The 15,811-nt window shown below is 66.8% G+C and overlaps 1 protein-coding gene across 1 annotated transcript in view; it reads right to left on the reverse strand.

Annotated features, from left to right (window-relative positions):
* The window catches only part of RXRA (retinoid X receptor alpha), a 95,928-nt gene extending 80,817 nt beyond the window's left edge, over nucleotides 1-15,111 (reverse strand). Inside the window, exon 1 of the mRNA XM_079926317.1 lies at nucleotides 14,978-15,111. Coding sequence (XP_079782443.1) covers nucleotides 14,978-15,005 — 28 coding nt within the window. The 5' untranslated portion in view covers nucleotides 15,006-15,111. The remainder of the gene's footprint in view (nucleotides 1-14,977) is intronic.
* Between the last annotated feature and the right edge of the window lie 700 nt (nucleotides 15,112-15,811).

The following is a 15,811-nucleotide window of genomic DNA, read 5'->3' on the forward strand; positions in this document are numbered from 1 at the left end:
CCACCCCGGCCCGGAGGCGGGCTTGGCCGACCCCTTGGCACAGCTGGTCCCTCAGAGGGTCGGGCCTGGGCCCGCGGCAGATACAGTCTGAATGAGGCCAAGCCCAGCCCTCCCCTCGGGGCACCCTGCCCGGCCAGTCAGAGGCAGAAACACTGAGTATTTATTTACCCTCATGTCCCTGACCCACCCCACCCAGCAGATACACCCACACCGGTCACCCTTTCTCCTCTGTCATGAGGTTTCACCCCCAACCTCAACTTCCAGCGGAGAACCAGGCGAGAATGGGAGGAAACTGAGTCATGAGCTGGGGCACTGCCACCACACACTCCCCACAGCTGGTCCCAGGGGATGGAAAGGGGCCACCCTGCAGAACTCTATACCTGGGGAGAGAGTGAGCTCCCTGCCACCGAGGGTGTGCAAGCCACGCTGCCAACCCGGGGTCTTGCACACACGCTTGGCTTCCCCAAGGCCCCAGGCCCGAGCCAGGAAGCCGGGTGCAGACTGGAGGGCGTGGGCCTCTCTAACCCAGAGCTGCTAAAAAGAGCCAACGGGGAAGTAAAAATAGGAAATAAAAATAAAATCGCTCCAGCCAGCCCTGGTTGTTTGTGTAGGAAAGACTGCATCTCCCGGCCCAGCAGGGCGGGCTCAGCTCCGGGCCCCTCCCGGACGAGGAATGTCTCTCCCCACATCCCCCCTCCGCCCAGGACTTAAGCTGTGCTCCCTGGGCAGGAAGTGCCTCTGAGAAGGATCCCGAGAGCCGGGTTCAAATCTCAGCTCTGACACTCATCAACTGTGGGACCCTGGGCAGGGAGCTGGGCCCCCTCCCAGGGCTGCAGACCCCCACCCTGCCCTGCCCGAGGCTCCGGCAACACCGGCCCACCACCTCCTCTGCCAGGTTCCCCTCTGGGACCCTCCCCATCTGCCCCGAGGTGGGCAGTCAGGAGATAAGAGCACCAGACTACAGAGAGGACCAGACCTGGCCCTCCGCGCAGCCCAGAGCTCCATTTCCGTATCCACACAATTGGAGGAAGGCTTCCTTCTCATCCTTTCCTGCGGGTCCTTTCCAGGGCTGGCATTAGGCTCATTCTCACTAAAGTGTGCATGATTGACCCTGGCTTCAAGACCGGCTCATTCTCCCAGGGTGCAGAACCCCACAGAAGAGAAGGCACCCCGGCCAGAGGGCCAGGCTGCGGCTCACACATCCCACCACCCGCCCCGCCCCACCCTTGGCGGGCAAGGACCCTCCACCGCCCGCTCCGTTCAGGGAGGCACTTGCCGGATCAACGCTCATCGATCGGCCACGTCTGCCGAGGGCGCCCACTGCAAGGGCTCGGGAGAGCTGCAGACCATCAGTGATGCTGCGCAGCCCGGGCCCGGGGCAGTGGGACACCAGCCGCGGACGAGCGCCCCCACCCACCGTGCACCTCTTCAGAAAGCCTTGTCGCTCCCGCGGCCCCTTCGGCCCCCACCACTGGGTCTGACGTTCGTCTAACCCCTCGCCCAGGCCAGGGAACTGGGGTGAGCCCTGGGGGACTGGCTGGGGAGGTCTGGGGGTGACATGGCTGGTCTGATCCAACACCGGTCCAGTGACCCTGCCCAACCTCTGCACCCCACGTGGTTCTGGTTCCAAGTCCCCAAGGAGGGTCTGGGGAGGATGGGGTCCCTGAGGGTGGGGGTGGGGGGCAGCACACGCCACTCCCAGTCCTGGCCTTGCTGCCCAGCCCCCTCCGGCCCACAGACCCTCTGAGCTGCCCGGAGAGCCCGAGCTGGGGGTTCCACGGGTGAGAGCACAGGACAAGAGAGCAGACCCTGGGCCCTCTGGCCTCCAGGTCCTGGGGGCCAAGCCCGAGGTCAGGGACGCCAACAGCCCACCCAATATAGGCGCGTGGGACAGCGGCCACCAAGCACGGAGCGACGAGTCCAGACAGCCAGGGATACGACAGGAGTGACGACGGTCATTTAAGAAACCAGGCAGGGGGTGTGTGTGTGCGTGTGTGTGTGCGTGTGCGTGTGTGTGCAGGGCCAGCCACCAAGAGGGGCTGAGGGTCAGCAGTGGAGGGAGGTCCGGGGCAGGCCATCTCCAGAGCCCTGGAGGGATTCCCTGAGACCCCCAGGTCCCCACGAGGCCCGTTCACTCCCCCAAGGCCATGATCTGCCTGCCCCCTCCCCTCGCCCAGGGGCCCGGGCAGAGCGCAAGGCCTGGCCTCGATGCAGGACGGACATGACGGCCGAGGGGGTGGGGGGCCCCGGCTGCCCCTCCAATAACGAGCTCCACAGCTTATCAGCCACGTGCAGGACCAGTGCGGGCTCGGGAGCCATCCCCTCCCCCCTCCGGTAGCCGGCCATGAGAGCATCCCCACTGCCCAACGAGGAGACACAATAACTGTCCACAAGCAGATCCGTCTCGGCAAAGAGGTGCGGGCAGGGCGGCTGCTGCAGCCGGGAGACACACGCGGGGAGCACACCTCTCCGAGGCCTGCAGCCAGCGAGGGCACCGGGAGCTGCGACCTTGCCCCGTGGCCCTGGGACTTGGGGTGGGGAGGGTGCCAGCCGGGGTCGGAGGGGCAGCACCTGGACCGGGGGGTGGTCAACCTAGAACCAGAGCTGCCCGCGGTCCTGCAGCCGGATCGCACCCCGGCAGAGGAGGCCCTCTGAGCACCACGGCGTTTCCTTTTTATAAATCCCATCCCACGCCAGCCACGGGAGCCAGGAATAAGTCGGCAGGGAGCCAACGCCCAGTGGCAGCCTGTCCCAGGCCGGCGGCTGTGCCCGCACGCCTGCCCACCTTCCAGCCTGGGAGGGAAGCCCAGAGAGGCCTTGGACATCTCGGGCTGGGCTGTGCACTCTGCCTGCAGCATCTCCCATACTCTCAGGCACCCAGGCTCCCATAAGCCCCGTCTACACCTGCGGAACTAAGCTGGGACCGCCAGCCAGGCCGTGGGAACCTAAGGCGCGTGCTCCAGACTGCCCAGCTGCCTGGGCCCAGGTGTCAGGCTGCATCCTACACCGAAGTCCTGATTGCCCCCCCCAGACCTTCCTCTAGAGTTTTCCTCAACTGGTAAAAGGCACATCACCCTTCCTGTGCTCAGGCCAAAAGCCCCAGACCACTTCTGCCTCGTTACCACTCCCCCGCCCTGCCCTCTGCCCCCCGCTTCTCACAGAGCAGCAGAGCCTCCTACCAAGCACAGGCCAGACGCCACCCTCCCTGGCCCGGGACCCTCCAGTGGCTCCACCTCCCCGGGGCAGGGGTTCCACAGGCTTCTCCGTGCTGATTCCGTCTCTACCCTTGCCCCTCACGGGCTCAGCTCCAGCCACACAGGTAGATTCAAGGAACTCTGAGTGGGAGGCCTCAGACGGACAACACTGACGTGCGGATCCGAGGACGCAGAAACTGACTTCTCCCAGGCAAACTCCTATGCATCCCTCACAACCCAATTCAGACGGCCCAGCCCACTGAACAGCAGGGCAAGCTGATGACCCTTCTCCTGTGCCTGCCCCGCTCCCAGTAGTCCTCCCAGCGCCACACTCACACTGTCCCCTCCCCCACAGTGAAAGCAGGCATGACCAAACTGGTCAACCACGAGTGACCTACCCTGACGCACATTATCAGCCCCACTTTACAGATAAGAAAACTGAGGCCCAGAGAGGTTTTAAAACTCTGGCCCAAGGTGACACGAGTGGTAGTGTGGCGGCAGTCCACGCCAGTCCCTATGACCCCAGGCACCACTCAGCATCTTGGGGGCGAAGCCTCACTCAACGCTGCCTCCCCAGGGACCAGGAGGTCCAGGCGTCTGCAGACAGTCAGCCAGTCAGACGGACAGAGGCACGAACAGACGGCTGGCAGGTGGGAGTTTTGCTCTGAACCTCTCGGCCAGGCTTTGATTTCTACCCTCTCGCCCCACCGGCCAAGCTTCAACAAGACGTACTAAGCAGCAGAGGAAGGAACCACGTCTCGACACAGGCAGTCATCTGGGGCTGAGGACCCCCCATGCTGCATCCGGGCGCTGAGTCCACGGGACGCCCAGGTCCCGTCCAGCAGCAGGTGGCAGCTGCATCTGAAGCACGCAGAGCAGAGAGGGTGGGGGCTCAGCCCTGGACGGGGACACCCACGGTTGCAACCCTGGCCTCAGGCTCCCCGAGGGCTTCCAGCTGCCATCTGGGCCCAGGGATCCTCCAGGGCAGGGTCTCCGTCGATGGCTCCAGGCTCTCCCTGCTCCACACCCAGGAATCAGCACCAGGGTAGACACACAGCAGGACTTCCCCCCCTGGAAAGTTGGGACGGACCCCCAGAAGAAGGGTGATTCAAACAATGATGCCTTTCAAAGTCACTTTGCAAGGGGTGGGCTCCCCCCACCCCGTGACGTTTCTCAAGTGGAGGGGGTGGGGGAGACATTTGCAGAAAGCACTAATTCAGTCAACAAACACTTGCTGAGGCTGGTGCAGCGCCTGGTGCCGTGCGCTCGGCAGCCAACTAGACCTGCGAGCCAAGCCCATTGGTGGGCAGGGGTGCTCGGCGGTCTCAGGCCCCGCGGGGAAAGAGCCGCGCCCGACTGGCAGTGCCTGCCAAGGGTCCCGGCCGTGGAGCGGCGGCGTGCCAGTCCTGTACTTCCCACCTCCGACTCGGCCCAACATCCTTCCTTCCATTTCACAAATGAGGAAACCGAGATAAACAGGGAGGAAGTAACGTGCTCCAAGTCACAAAGTGCATGTGGCAGAGCCGGAAGGTGCAGGCCAGGGGCTCTGAGCGGGCCACCCATCCCCCGTCAGCGGTCTGCAGGGATCAGCCTCTTGGGGGCAGAGGCTGGCGCCCCGACCTTTGCCCAGGGAGACAGAGCAGGGAAGGGGGAAGGCCCTGGCTCCCCTCCCTGCTGTCCGCACCCCTCCAGCTGGACCCAGGAAGGTGGCCACCAGTGCCGCCCCGCCCCACCCCAGGCTGTGGCCCACCTCGCCACCGTCTGAGCTCAGAGTGGCCTGGCACTCACTGCCCAAGGCCCCCACCTCCTAGCCCTCCTCCTGACCTTGATCCTGGGCAGAAAGTCCAGGAGCAGGGGCGGGGTGGGGGCAGCTCCGCCACCTCCTGTGGACTCTGGCCCCAGTAAGAGCCATTTCTCTCAATCCAGGCAAGGAGGGGGTGAATCGAGGAACCACCAGGCGGCCCAGCACTCCTGCAGGAGGCTCCACGAGGTGGGGGCAGGGGCACTTCGGGGACGGACCAAGGGATGTGGGGACAGACAGGCGGGTGGGGAAAGGACCCCCAGCTGCTCCACCCAGAGAGGGGCCCGACTCTGGCCACTCCCCCCAGGAGCCAGAGCTCCGAGCTGGCGTAAGAACACGAGGTGGGCCGGCGTGGGCCATGCTCCAGACCAGGACATCCCAGGGCCCGGGAAGCAGAGGGGACATCGGGCCCGCAGACATCGGGCTCAGAGGGGCTGCCTGCCGCCAGGCTGGGGGTGGCCAGGTCGCGGCCAGGCCCACTCCCAGCCTTACCTCCTCCCAAGGTTAATCACTCCCAGAGCAGCTGACCACACCCCTCATGCTCCCGCGGGTCCTCACCAGCACAGACCAGTAACCAGCCATCAGGGGGCCAGGCAGAGGAGCCTGGCCGTGCAGCTGGATCCTTCTGAAATCCTCCAGGGACTGCCCACCCAACAAACTCTTATTCATCCCGTAAAACCTAACTACAACATCACCTCCTCTTTGAAGCCTCCCTGACTTCCCCAGGCAATTTACAGGTGGAGCAGCTGAGACCCAGAAAAGTGAATTTGCCAGCCCAGGGCCACACGGCCCCCAGCTCAGAGCGGGTACTCATTCATCACACCAGCACGCTTTGAACACAAGAAAGCCAGAAAGCAGAGTGAGCGGTGCCTGATGCGGACGGAGAGGCTGGAGGGCCACGTGACACTGAGCAGAGGCCCGAGCTCCACACCGGGGCAATGGGGGCCCGCGGAGAATTCCAGGTTGGGGATGTCAGGGCCCAAGGAGAGAAGGGGCCGGCCCGGCCTTGGGTGGTGGCTGGCGTGACAGCACCTGCAGCTCCCCTGCCCCCGCTCTGCCCCGCCCCCATCAGTAAAATTATTCCCCCCTGACATGCTGCTTTACCCCCAAACCATCTCACCGTAACACTCCCAGGTGAAAGCCAGAGCTGGACCCGGCGGGACTGACCATACTCCCCACCGCAGCCGACCTCCTACCTCCCACAGCTCAGATCCTGTCCCCTCAACAGAGGAGGCCACTTCCTGAGGAGGGGATCCCCAGCTCTGCCACCCCAACTGCAAGGCCACCAGCTCAGGGGAACAGGGCCAAGGAAGGGAGGAGCAGAGGCCTCTGGTAGCCAGAGGGCCCCAGGGAAACCGAGGCCCGGGGGAGAAGGGACCTGCCCGGGCATGCAGAGAGCTGCTCAGAGAGCCAACTGGACCGTCCACCCAACCCTGGGCTGCAGCCCTGCAGGGGAGGGGCCCTCCTGCCGCCCGGAGGCGGGGGAGGGGTGACCACCAGCCTGCCCAGGTGGGGCAAGACAAGGGGGTTCGGGGACACCCCAAGAGCTCAACCATACAGGTCTCTCCTGGGAGCAGCAGGGACAGCCTCTGCTGAGGGCACCCCGAAGCTGCTCTGGATGAAGCCGGGTCGCGGGGGTACCCAGCCAGGGCACCTCGGGCACATCCTTCAGGCTCCCCAAGACTGAAGCCCTCATCCCCAAATGTGGACACAACAGCCCCACCCCAGGGCCTGTCCACATAGAGGGCACTCAGCCCAGGCCACCGCCCTGCCACCGCAGCCCAGTGCCGCCCCACGCCGGGCCCGGCCTCTGAGGGCCAAGCGGCCAGCAAGGTGGGTTCTCCGGACAGGAGGCCTGCGTCTCCTGGAGAGCGGGGGCCGGGCTGGACCACCAGCCCCTCGCCAGGGCCCCAGGCGCATCCTCCATGGCGGTCGTGGGTCACCTGCACCCCACTCCTCGATCACGGGCGCTTTCCTGGACGGCTTGGAGCCCACTGTGAGCACCCCCTTGGCTGACCCTCCCGTGTCCCTACGAGGCTGCGTCGTCACCCCGCGTGCGAATGAGAAGCGGCGGAGCTGAACCCGGGTACCCGGCACCCAGTCCAGAACTGAGCCCACCGCCCCGCACTCTACTCGGCCGGCTCACAAGCGAAAGGCCGCGCACAGCCTGGCTGGCTCTGGCGGGAAAAGCACTCAGGCTGCCGGAGGACACGGCCCCGCAGACCGGAGGGAGGGGACCGGGACAGGGACCTCCAGGGAGGGGCTCGGGGCCAGCCGCCCGACGGCGCCTTCTCCAGAGGGCCGGGCAGAGAGCCTGTGAGTGCAGAGACTCCGGCCACCTGGGCTGTCACCACCTGACCTCTGCCCAGGGCCAGTGCGGACACTTAAGCTAAAGTGGTCAATTACGGGACACTTAGATCCCTCCCCGGGGCTCCCCAGCCTCCCTCGGTTCTGGGCCGCAGCACCAGGAAGCCAGTTGAATCAGTAACCTCATTACAGCCCAGCGGCCGCACCCGGGGCCGGCTTTGAACTCCGCGGGGTTTATCCATGGCCACTGCAGGATTCACACACGGCTGGCCCGGGCCCAACCTGCTCTCCCCTCCCTCTCCTCCCCTCCGCGCCGGAGCCTCCAGACTCAGGACGGCTGCGGCCTCTGCTGAGGCCCATCACCACCGGCCCCGCACCCTGGGCACAGCCAGAGAAACCGAGGCACGGCGAGACACCACTGTTGCTCAGATGAGCCCACAGAGGCGCAGGGGTGCCGGGGCCAGGCTCTGGGTCACCGGGAAGCAGACCAAGGGCTCCTCTTTGTGTCCCCAGCCCCAACTGACGGCGCGCCCCACACCTGTCTCAGGAACTTGGGACCAAGGGCCAGCCGTGAACATCTCACGAGGAGGGACCCCAGGGCAGCAACTCACACCGAGGCCCTCAGTGGCTCCAGCCCCACAAGGCGCCCCAACATCCCATTTCCTAGCCCCAAGGTCAGTCCCCACCTTGGTCCTCGAGTCCCTGCTCTGACCCCAGGAGGCCCGGTCGCCCTGCCCCGGAACAGACAGCCCATCCCCCAACTTTGGTGCTCTGGGCCCGACACGTCCTTCCGGGACTGGGCTCAGCCCTCTTGACTTCCAGACTGTTCCATCACCTTTCCCAGAGACCCCAGTCCCCCTCGCTGAAGCCACTAGCGCCCCAGGTCCTGGAACGTCTCGGTTGATGTAATGGGGGGCCCATGGGGTGGAGAGCACGTCCCCAAGGACAGGCCAAGGGCCCACGGGCCAGGAAGGGAGAAGGGGACAGAAGAAGAGCCAGGGCCGGGCAGGAGTCGGGGGGTGGGGGGGTCCTCTCCCAGCCCCGTGCTCCAACCCAGTGGCCCAGCCTGACACCCCCACCAGGAAGCCACTTGGGGTCCCCGCCCCCAGTGCAGGCCGCTGTGCCGAGAGACCCAGCCAGAGCCACTCACAGGGGCACCTACCCCGTCGGGCTCCAAGCCCGCCCAGGACCCTTCTCCTCCAGCCCAGCCTCTGCACATAGCTGGAGGCCTAATTCCGACCCCAGGGCCGCGGGGCCCCTCCTGGTCACCGTGTCAACCAGCCAGCTCTCACGCAACACGGCTTCTCCTAGCTCCAGCCACACGGGCTGCTGGGCCCTGTCTCAGCTGACCCTCCACGCGGAGCGCCCCTCCCCCTGACCTGCCGCAGCCCTGCCTCTGCTTCAGAGTCCACGCCAGGACTGGCTCCCACAGGAAGCCCGGCCGCCCTCCCGCTCACGGCCAGCTCCGGCCCGGCCGGCGCTCGGCAGGTGTTCCCCGGGCGCCGTGGGGACTGAAGCCAGCCAGCAGGCCCGAGTCCTTCTAAGGAAAAGCACATTGAGACTTTATTAGAATCAGCTGGGAAGGCCAGGCCCGTGCGCGTGTCCGTGCACGCATGTTTGTGTGCGCGTGCTCGTGGGAGTGGGTGCGTGAGCGCCCGTGCGCACGTGTGCACGTGTGTTCGTACGTGTGCGTGTGTTCACAGCTGTGCACCTGTGTGCGTGTACGCGTGGAGGCGTGCGGTCACGTACACGCGTGTGCGCTGCCCACAGGGAACGCAGAGATAAGGGGACCAGGTGTGGCTGTCCTCGCCCAGTACCCCCACCAGGTCCCTCAGGAATTTGCTGCCTGACAGCTCTGCCCTGGCGGGGCGAGGACGGGGACCCCAGGCCACGGGGGTCTTGAGGCTGCGCCTCTAGCTGTCACCCAGCCCGTGGTTTTCCAGTCTATCAATAATACCCTCAACCCTGTGCCACCCCCAGCCGGGGACAACCCCAGAGGAGGTTCGGGGTCTCCACTCCCCAGAGGACCTTCGAGGGGTGAACGGGGGCAGAACGCGGACAGACGGGGACAGCGAAGCTTCAACCTCCACCAAGTCTCCCAGAACAAAACGTTCCCTCACCTAGGGCCCGGCACGCGTAACAGGGCTCCCGGGGAGCCAGGACGGGGCACAGACCCACACCTGACGATCAGGAGGTCGGGGACAGCGGCGCCACCCCAGGGACTGGTCCTGGCCCAGCTGGTGCTCAGGCCCCGCCACTGGGACACCAAGGTGCTGAGAGAAAGCAGGCAGGACCGTGCAGAGGGGCAGCGCGGCACAAAGACCGCGACGGACCTCACGTTTCCGTGGGCCCCGCGAGGCTGTCACGAGGTCCTAGCAACCGAGGCGCAGGGACACAGCAGGCGCCCAGGGACTGGAGCCATCATGTCCTCGGATGGACGGCACAGTGCCCCGGACACGTCAGAAGAGATTCAGAGACATGGGACAGACGCGGGCCGAGGAGGCCCACCTGGCTTCTGGAGACCAAGGAAATGGGTCCCTGAGCGGCCGCCCCGTTCACTTGCTTCACTCACGCAGGGACGCGGGTCCCAGGCACGAGAGGACACACCGACGTAGGGACACAGGACAGACGGTGCCAGGCACAGGGCAGGCAGGGCCCAGCTGCGGGGCCTAGAGCGAGCGCGCGGCTGCAGCCGCCTGAGCGTGCGCGCACCGGGGCCGCCATGTGCGCGTGTCCCCACTCTCCTCCGCGTCGGCCGGGGCCAGGTTTACTGAGCTGCTTTCTGCCCCACCACGCTCACTCGGCTCTGAGCTAGACGACTGCTTTGTAACTCTAGGGTGCAATTTCTCCGTCTGTGAGGCACCGGGGCACGACTGCTCGGAACATCCCGCACCAGGCTCGGTGGGCGCGCAAGCGAGGCCCTCGCCCCCCCAGCTCCTGCGGGCCTCGGGGAGGGGGCACGGAGCAGGGGCCATGTCGGTGCTCGCTCAGCACGGGAGACGAGGCCGGGGCGGCCCTCCTCTCCAGCGTGGGCCCCGCAGCCCTGACAGCAGCAGCCGTGCCTCTGCTTTGTGCTCCTGTTTCAGCCTAACACTCGAGAACCGGGCCCCTCACTGATCCAGGCAGGGGGCACGGGGAGGCTCCGGCCACAGGCCTCGCCTTCGAAGAAGGGCCGTCAGGTAGACACGCCCCCGAAATAAGATGGGCTGCCTTTCCGCCAGCACCGCAGAAGGGCCAACACACGTGTCCATTTTACAGATGCACAGTTAAGGCTCCGGGAGGCCGGCAGGCAGGCCACACACACGGGCAGCAGGGACAGAGGACCCGATCCCCAGTGGCCTGACCACCAGCCCACGAGAGGCCGGCAGGCAGGCCACACACACGGGCAGCAGGGACAGAGGACCCAATCCCCAGTGGCCTGACCACCAGCCCACAAGAGGACACAGTCCCCCAGGAAGGTGCAGCTCCCAGGGTCTGCTCCCCCTCTCCCCGGGAATGGCCGGGTCATTCGAGAGAGAGCAGGCAGGGGGAGCAAGTGACAAAGGGGCCTGAGGAGGAGAGGAAGGGAGAGCGAAGATGGAGCTGCCCCTTGGAAAACGTAAGCAGCGCAGGCAGGGGAGGGGAGGGGCCCGGCCCTCTCCCCGCACCTTCCACAGCATCCAGGTAACAGACCTGCACCGTGCACGTCAGGGCAAAGGCATCTGATCCCCAAGCGGACACCAACCTCACCAGCCACCCAGGTTCTCAAGGGCCTGCACCCCTGCCCAGCCCTAACCCTGCCTGTAGTCAGCTCCCATAGGAACAGACCAGTCGACGGGACACCTGAAGGCCCTGCCCCCCTGCCCATCCCTAACCCTGCCTGTAGTCAGCTCCCATAGGAACAGACCAGTCGACGGGACACCTCAAGGCCCTGGACCCCTGCCCAGCCCTAACCCTGCCTGTAGTCAGCTCCCATAGGAACAGACCGGTCGACGGGACACCTCAAGGCCCTGGCCACCAGAGCCAGCTAGACAAATTGTGACAGACTAGGGGTGGGTGAAGAGGGAAGGTGGATCACGTCTTGTCCTGGGCCAATTCAGTGGCCTCTGCTCTGTCCTATGGACAGCAATTGAGTCGGGCCCAGGAGCCCTCTTCTCCTGGAGGACGGGCCTTACTCGAGACCACCGCCTACCGTGGAAATACACCAACTGTGGAGAGAGCCCGGGCGAGCCAAGAAAATGAAAGTCCGGAGGCAGCTTCCACCGGCTCTGGGCAGGCGTCTGGGGCCTCCCCCCGACCCCACACCACCTCCTGTGCAGCCGCTGTCTGTCCCCCCTTGGCTCACCGAGGGGCCCCTCTCCTGATGCCAGAGCCCGCGGTACCCATACCCAGCCCCATTCTGTACCACACAGTAATCCCACCACCAGCCCCCAGAACGGGAGACAAGGACCACCAACCGAAACCCGCCCACAGAGGCACAGAGGGGGTGGGGCAGGGGCCGGGGAAAGGCAGGCAGAGGGCCTCCTGGAGGAGGCCCAGCTCCCCGCAGGCCCGGAAGGACAGGCACAGCTGGAAGAGCTGGTGGAGCTGGGATCAGGCCCCCAGCAGCTGCCCCAGGGCGAGCAGGGCTGCCCGCTCAAGTCTGCCAAACCCCAGCTCAGCGCTGCCCGCCCGCACGCCCTCCGTGGCTCCTCCTGGGGGTCCCCAGCTCGCCCCACCCATGTTCGGGCAGAGCGGGTCAGGGCTACACGCTGGGCCCAGGCACAGCAGACAGGCGACCAAGCCCAGGCAAGGATGCAGGCCAGCAAGGCCACGGCCACGGCCACACCCATCTGAGGGCTGTTTTTCTCACCCTGACACTTCCCCCGTCAACAAACAGAGCCCCCTCCAGAGTTTACCAAAACAAACGCCCCAACAGTCAGCAGTGCCCAGGCCAAGACAGGACTGCCTCGCAGGCCGGACTCCAAGCCCAGCCTCCAAGCCCAGCCTCCAGAGAGACACATGACCCTGTTATTTCGGGAGGCCCCGGAATGTGCTCTATTTTGGGTCCCGAGGGCTCTGATGTTACCAGATGCCCCTTACCGGGGCTCCAAGCTCTCCCAGGTCCCCAAGGGCTGCCCAGAGGGTGACCAGTGGACCTCCTGCTCTGCTACTGCCCCCCACCCTTCCCCGGGCAAAGGGGCTACTGGCAGCCAGGGCTCTGGGGTCTGAGACCTTGGGACACTGCCGACTCAGCCTTCCAGTCCCACTGTCCAGCCTGATGCCAGCGCACGTCTCCCCCCGACGGGCACGGGCACTGGTCCGCCCTGGGCAGTGGCGGCAGGGGCAGGGAGCAGGGGCTGCCTTGGGCACGTTCCTTGGCCTCCAGATCTGTACCTTGGGCTCATCCCCGCCCCGCCCCCACTGGGAGGCTCAGCAGCTGGGAGACTCCCGGGCGGGTGACAGCAAGTGCCCAGGCCCACCGAGCCCCAGGCGATGGGTGCTGGAAGGAGCAGGCCCTCTGCCCAAGGCCCCGAAAGCGGCCGGACAGCCGTATGGGGCAACGCCACCTGCCCAGCAGCTCCAGGTCCGCCCTGGGTCGCCAGCCGCGCCTGGACAAGCCGGGCCTCCTGATACTGACCCCCAACGAGGAATTAGGCCGTGTTGACAAAAGGGCTTAGGCAAGTAGCCGCTTAAATGGACCTTCAACTCCACCGGACTTCAGAGCTGCTCACAAGCTTAGAAAAAACTAAAGTGTAATCAGAGCCCAGGGCTCTCCACTCAGGCCTGGGGCACGAGCTGCCTGGGAGGCCACAGGCTGAGTCAAGGAGAGAAGCTCCCCCAGCCAGCCAACTTGCAGCAGCGGGGGCGGCAGGGCGCAGGGGAGGGGGGGTGGGGGAGAGGGGGAAAGGTGCGGGGAGGAACACAACACCTACCCAGGTTCCTGGGGCACGACCTTTCCTCTTCACAGGAACTCCAACACAGCGACCCTACAGCCTGGACCCTATGTGTGCTGACTCCCGGGACCCTCCCAGGATGTCAGACACTGGGACCTGTCCCGCTCCAGGTACCCAGCCATGGCCCTGCCTCATCGCGGGGGCCAGGAAGGGAGCAAAGGCAGAGCTGAGCATTCTTGGTCCAGAGGGACGCTCTGTATGTGCACACACGTGTGCAAAGCTTTAACGGGGGACAGGAGAGGCTGTCGGCTTCCATGGGGCCCCGCCAGGCCCACGCCAGGCCCGGCAATGGCAAGTCAAACAACTCAGCTTTCAATCCTGCTACACAGACAGACACACACACACACACACACACACACACACACACACACGGTCACCACGGGCTGGGGGTTCAAATCCAAAATCCATCACTTTGTAGCCTGTGGCCTCAGTTGCTCTCACCCAGGTTTCTCATCTGCAAAATGGGCATAAGCACCCACCCTGGGGGCTCTGGGGAGGAAGGAGGGTGCTCAGCCTGGTGCCTGCAGAGGTCTTCACTGTACAGAGTCAGGGAAGGAGTCTTAGCCTTGACAAACTCGGAACCCTGCCCCCGTCACCCTGCCATATGCCCCTCTGTGAGCCGGCGCCCGGTGCTCAGACCCTCGCCCAGACATCCCGGGGAGGGGGGCCAGCTCCACGCGGCTCCCCTCCACCTCCCCGTCTCACCAAACGTCCCTGCAGCTGTGCTGAGCTCTGGCAGCCAAGCCGGTGGCCAAACTGCACCCCGGGCTGCAGGAGGGTGGGCAGGCAGGAGGGGCAATTGACCGCGGGTTTCATTCATAATCAGCTGCTCTAATTTCCATTCAGCACAAATCCTTCACCCAGACTGACAGCCTAGCTGCCGGCCCCACCACCAAATTAATATCCTTCCCGGGCTCATTTATAAAGTCTCCCCACCCCCTCCCCCCTTCCCGGCCTCTCACTGGCTCCCAAACCCTAGGGAGGACGACGGCTCGGGGCACCTGGCCATGCCCCCTCCTCCTCCTCCGTGGGTCCAGGCCTTGAACTGGAGAGCAGTCCGGGGCAGGGAAGCCGCTGGGTGGGATGGCAGTGGGAGAACAGGAAAACCGGCCCTCCGTGCCTCTAGGGTGTCCACCCCAAGTGCAGGGCCAGCTCCAGAGAACGCCCGGAGAACACTCTGGTGCGCCAGAGTGAGGGGCCCCATTTCTGGAATGGGGCCCCAGGTTTGATGTTCCCGGTCTTACGGCCCCTTGGCGACCCTGCCCACCCGCGCCCGGGCTCCTCTGGGGGAGGAGGAGTCCGGAGTGTTCCAGGGCCGGCGGCCTGCTGGACTCGGCAGCCCAGGCGGCGGCGCAGAGGCCGTCCCGATGCCAGGGCGGCTGAAGGCTAGGAGCGCACAAGTTGCGCCGCCCCGCTGGAGGTGGGCGCCCGGGCGGGGGTCGCGGGCCGCTGCCAGGAGGGGCCAGGAGCCCCCCCCCGCTTCCAGCCGACCGGCTGCCCCTCCGGCCCCGCCGCCCGCCCGCTGCCCACTCCCGCTCCGCCACCAAGTCGGCGGCCCGGCGCGGGCCGGGGGGCCGCCAGCCGCCCTCGCCCCCTCCCAGCCCGGCCGGCCCGGGTAAAAGTTGCCCGGCCCACCCGCTCCCGCCCGGCGCCCCAACTCCGCGCGGGCCGGCTGGGGGAGCGGGTCTAGCCGGGGCCCCCGCGCGCGCCGGGAACGCGCCCCGCCGCCGCCGCCCCCGCCGCCGCCCGCGATCACTCACCGAGCGGCAGGAAATGTTTGGTGTCCATGTCTGCGGCGACCTCGCGGCGGGAGGCGGACGAGCGCGGCGGCCCCCGGCGCGGCCGGCCGGGCCCGGGCGGCGGGAGCCGGCGGCGGCGGCGGCGGCGGCGGCGCGCGGAGGCCGCGGCGCGGCGAGTTGTTGCAAAAGTCGCCCAACAATGTAAACTACTTGTGCTGCGCGCCGCCGCCGCGCGCCCGCGCCCGCGCCCCCGCCGCGCGCGCCCGCGCCCCGCTCCGACCGCTGCGGCGCCGGCGGGGGGGCGGCGGGGGGCCCGCGACGGGCGCGGACTCGGCGCAGCGCCGCCGCCCGCCCGGCCTGCGCGCCCGCCCGGCCTGCGCGCCCGGAGCGCACCCCCCGCCGGTCCCCCCGCCCGCCCGGAGCGGACTGCCCCCTCCGCGCCCCCACCTCGTCAGCCCGGAGCGCGCCCCCCGCCCCCCGCGCGCCGCCCGCCCAGCCGCCGAGTTGCGAGCGAGCAAGCGAGCGGTGCAAACTTGCAAGTTTCCCTCCACCAGGGGTTCCCCGGAGCCGCGCGGGGGCGGCGGGGGCGTCGGGGGCGCAGGGGCGGGGGGGGGCGGCGGGGGGGCGGGGCGGGAGCAGTATTCCCTCCCCGGCCTGCCCCAAAAAAACCACCCGGCGGAGCAGGCGGAGAGCCTGGCTGGAGCGACCGGCACGGCCGGGCCATTGTCTGGGCGGCCGCACAAAGCGGCCGGCCGCGCTGCGCGCCGACCCTGGCCGGCACGTGGGGAAACTGAGGCCCTGAGTGGCCGTGAGCCCCGACGCGGGAGCACAGGCTCGGCTCCGTCATCTGGGGAG

Source organism: Stenella coeruleoalba (genome assembly GCF_951394435.1).
Source record: "Stenella coeruleoalba genome assembly, chromosome: 7".
NCBI lineage: Eukaryota > Metazoa > Chordata > Mammalia > Artiodactyla > Delphinidae > Stenella > Stenella coeruleoalba.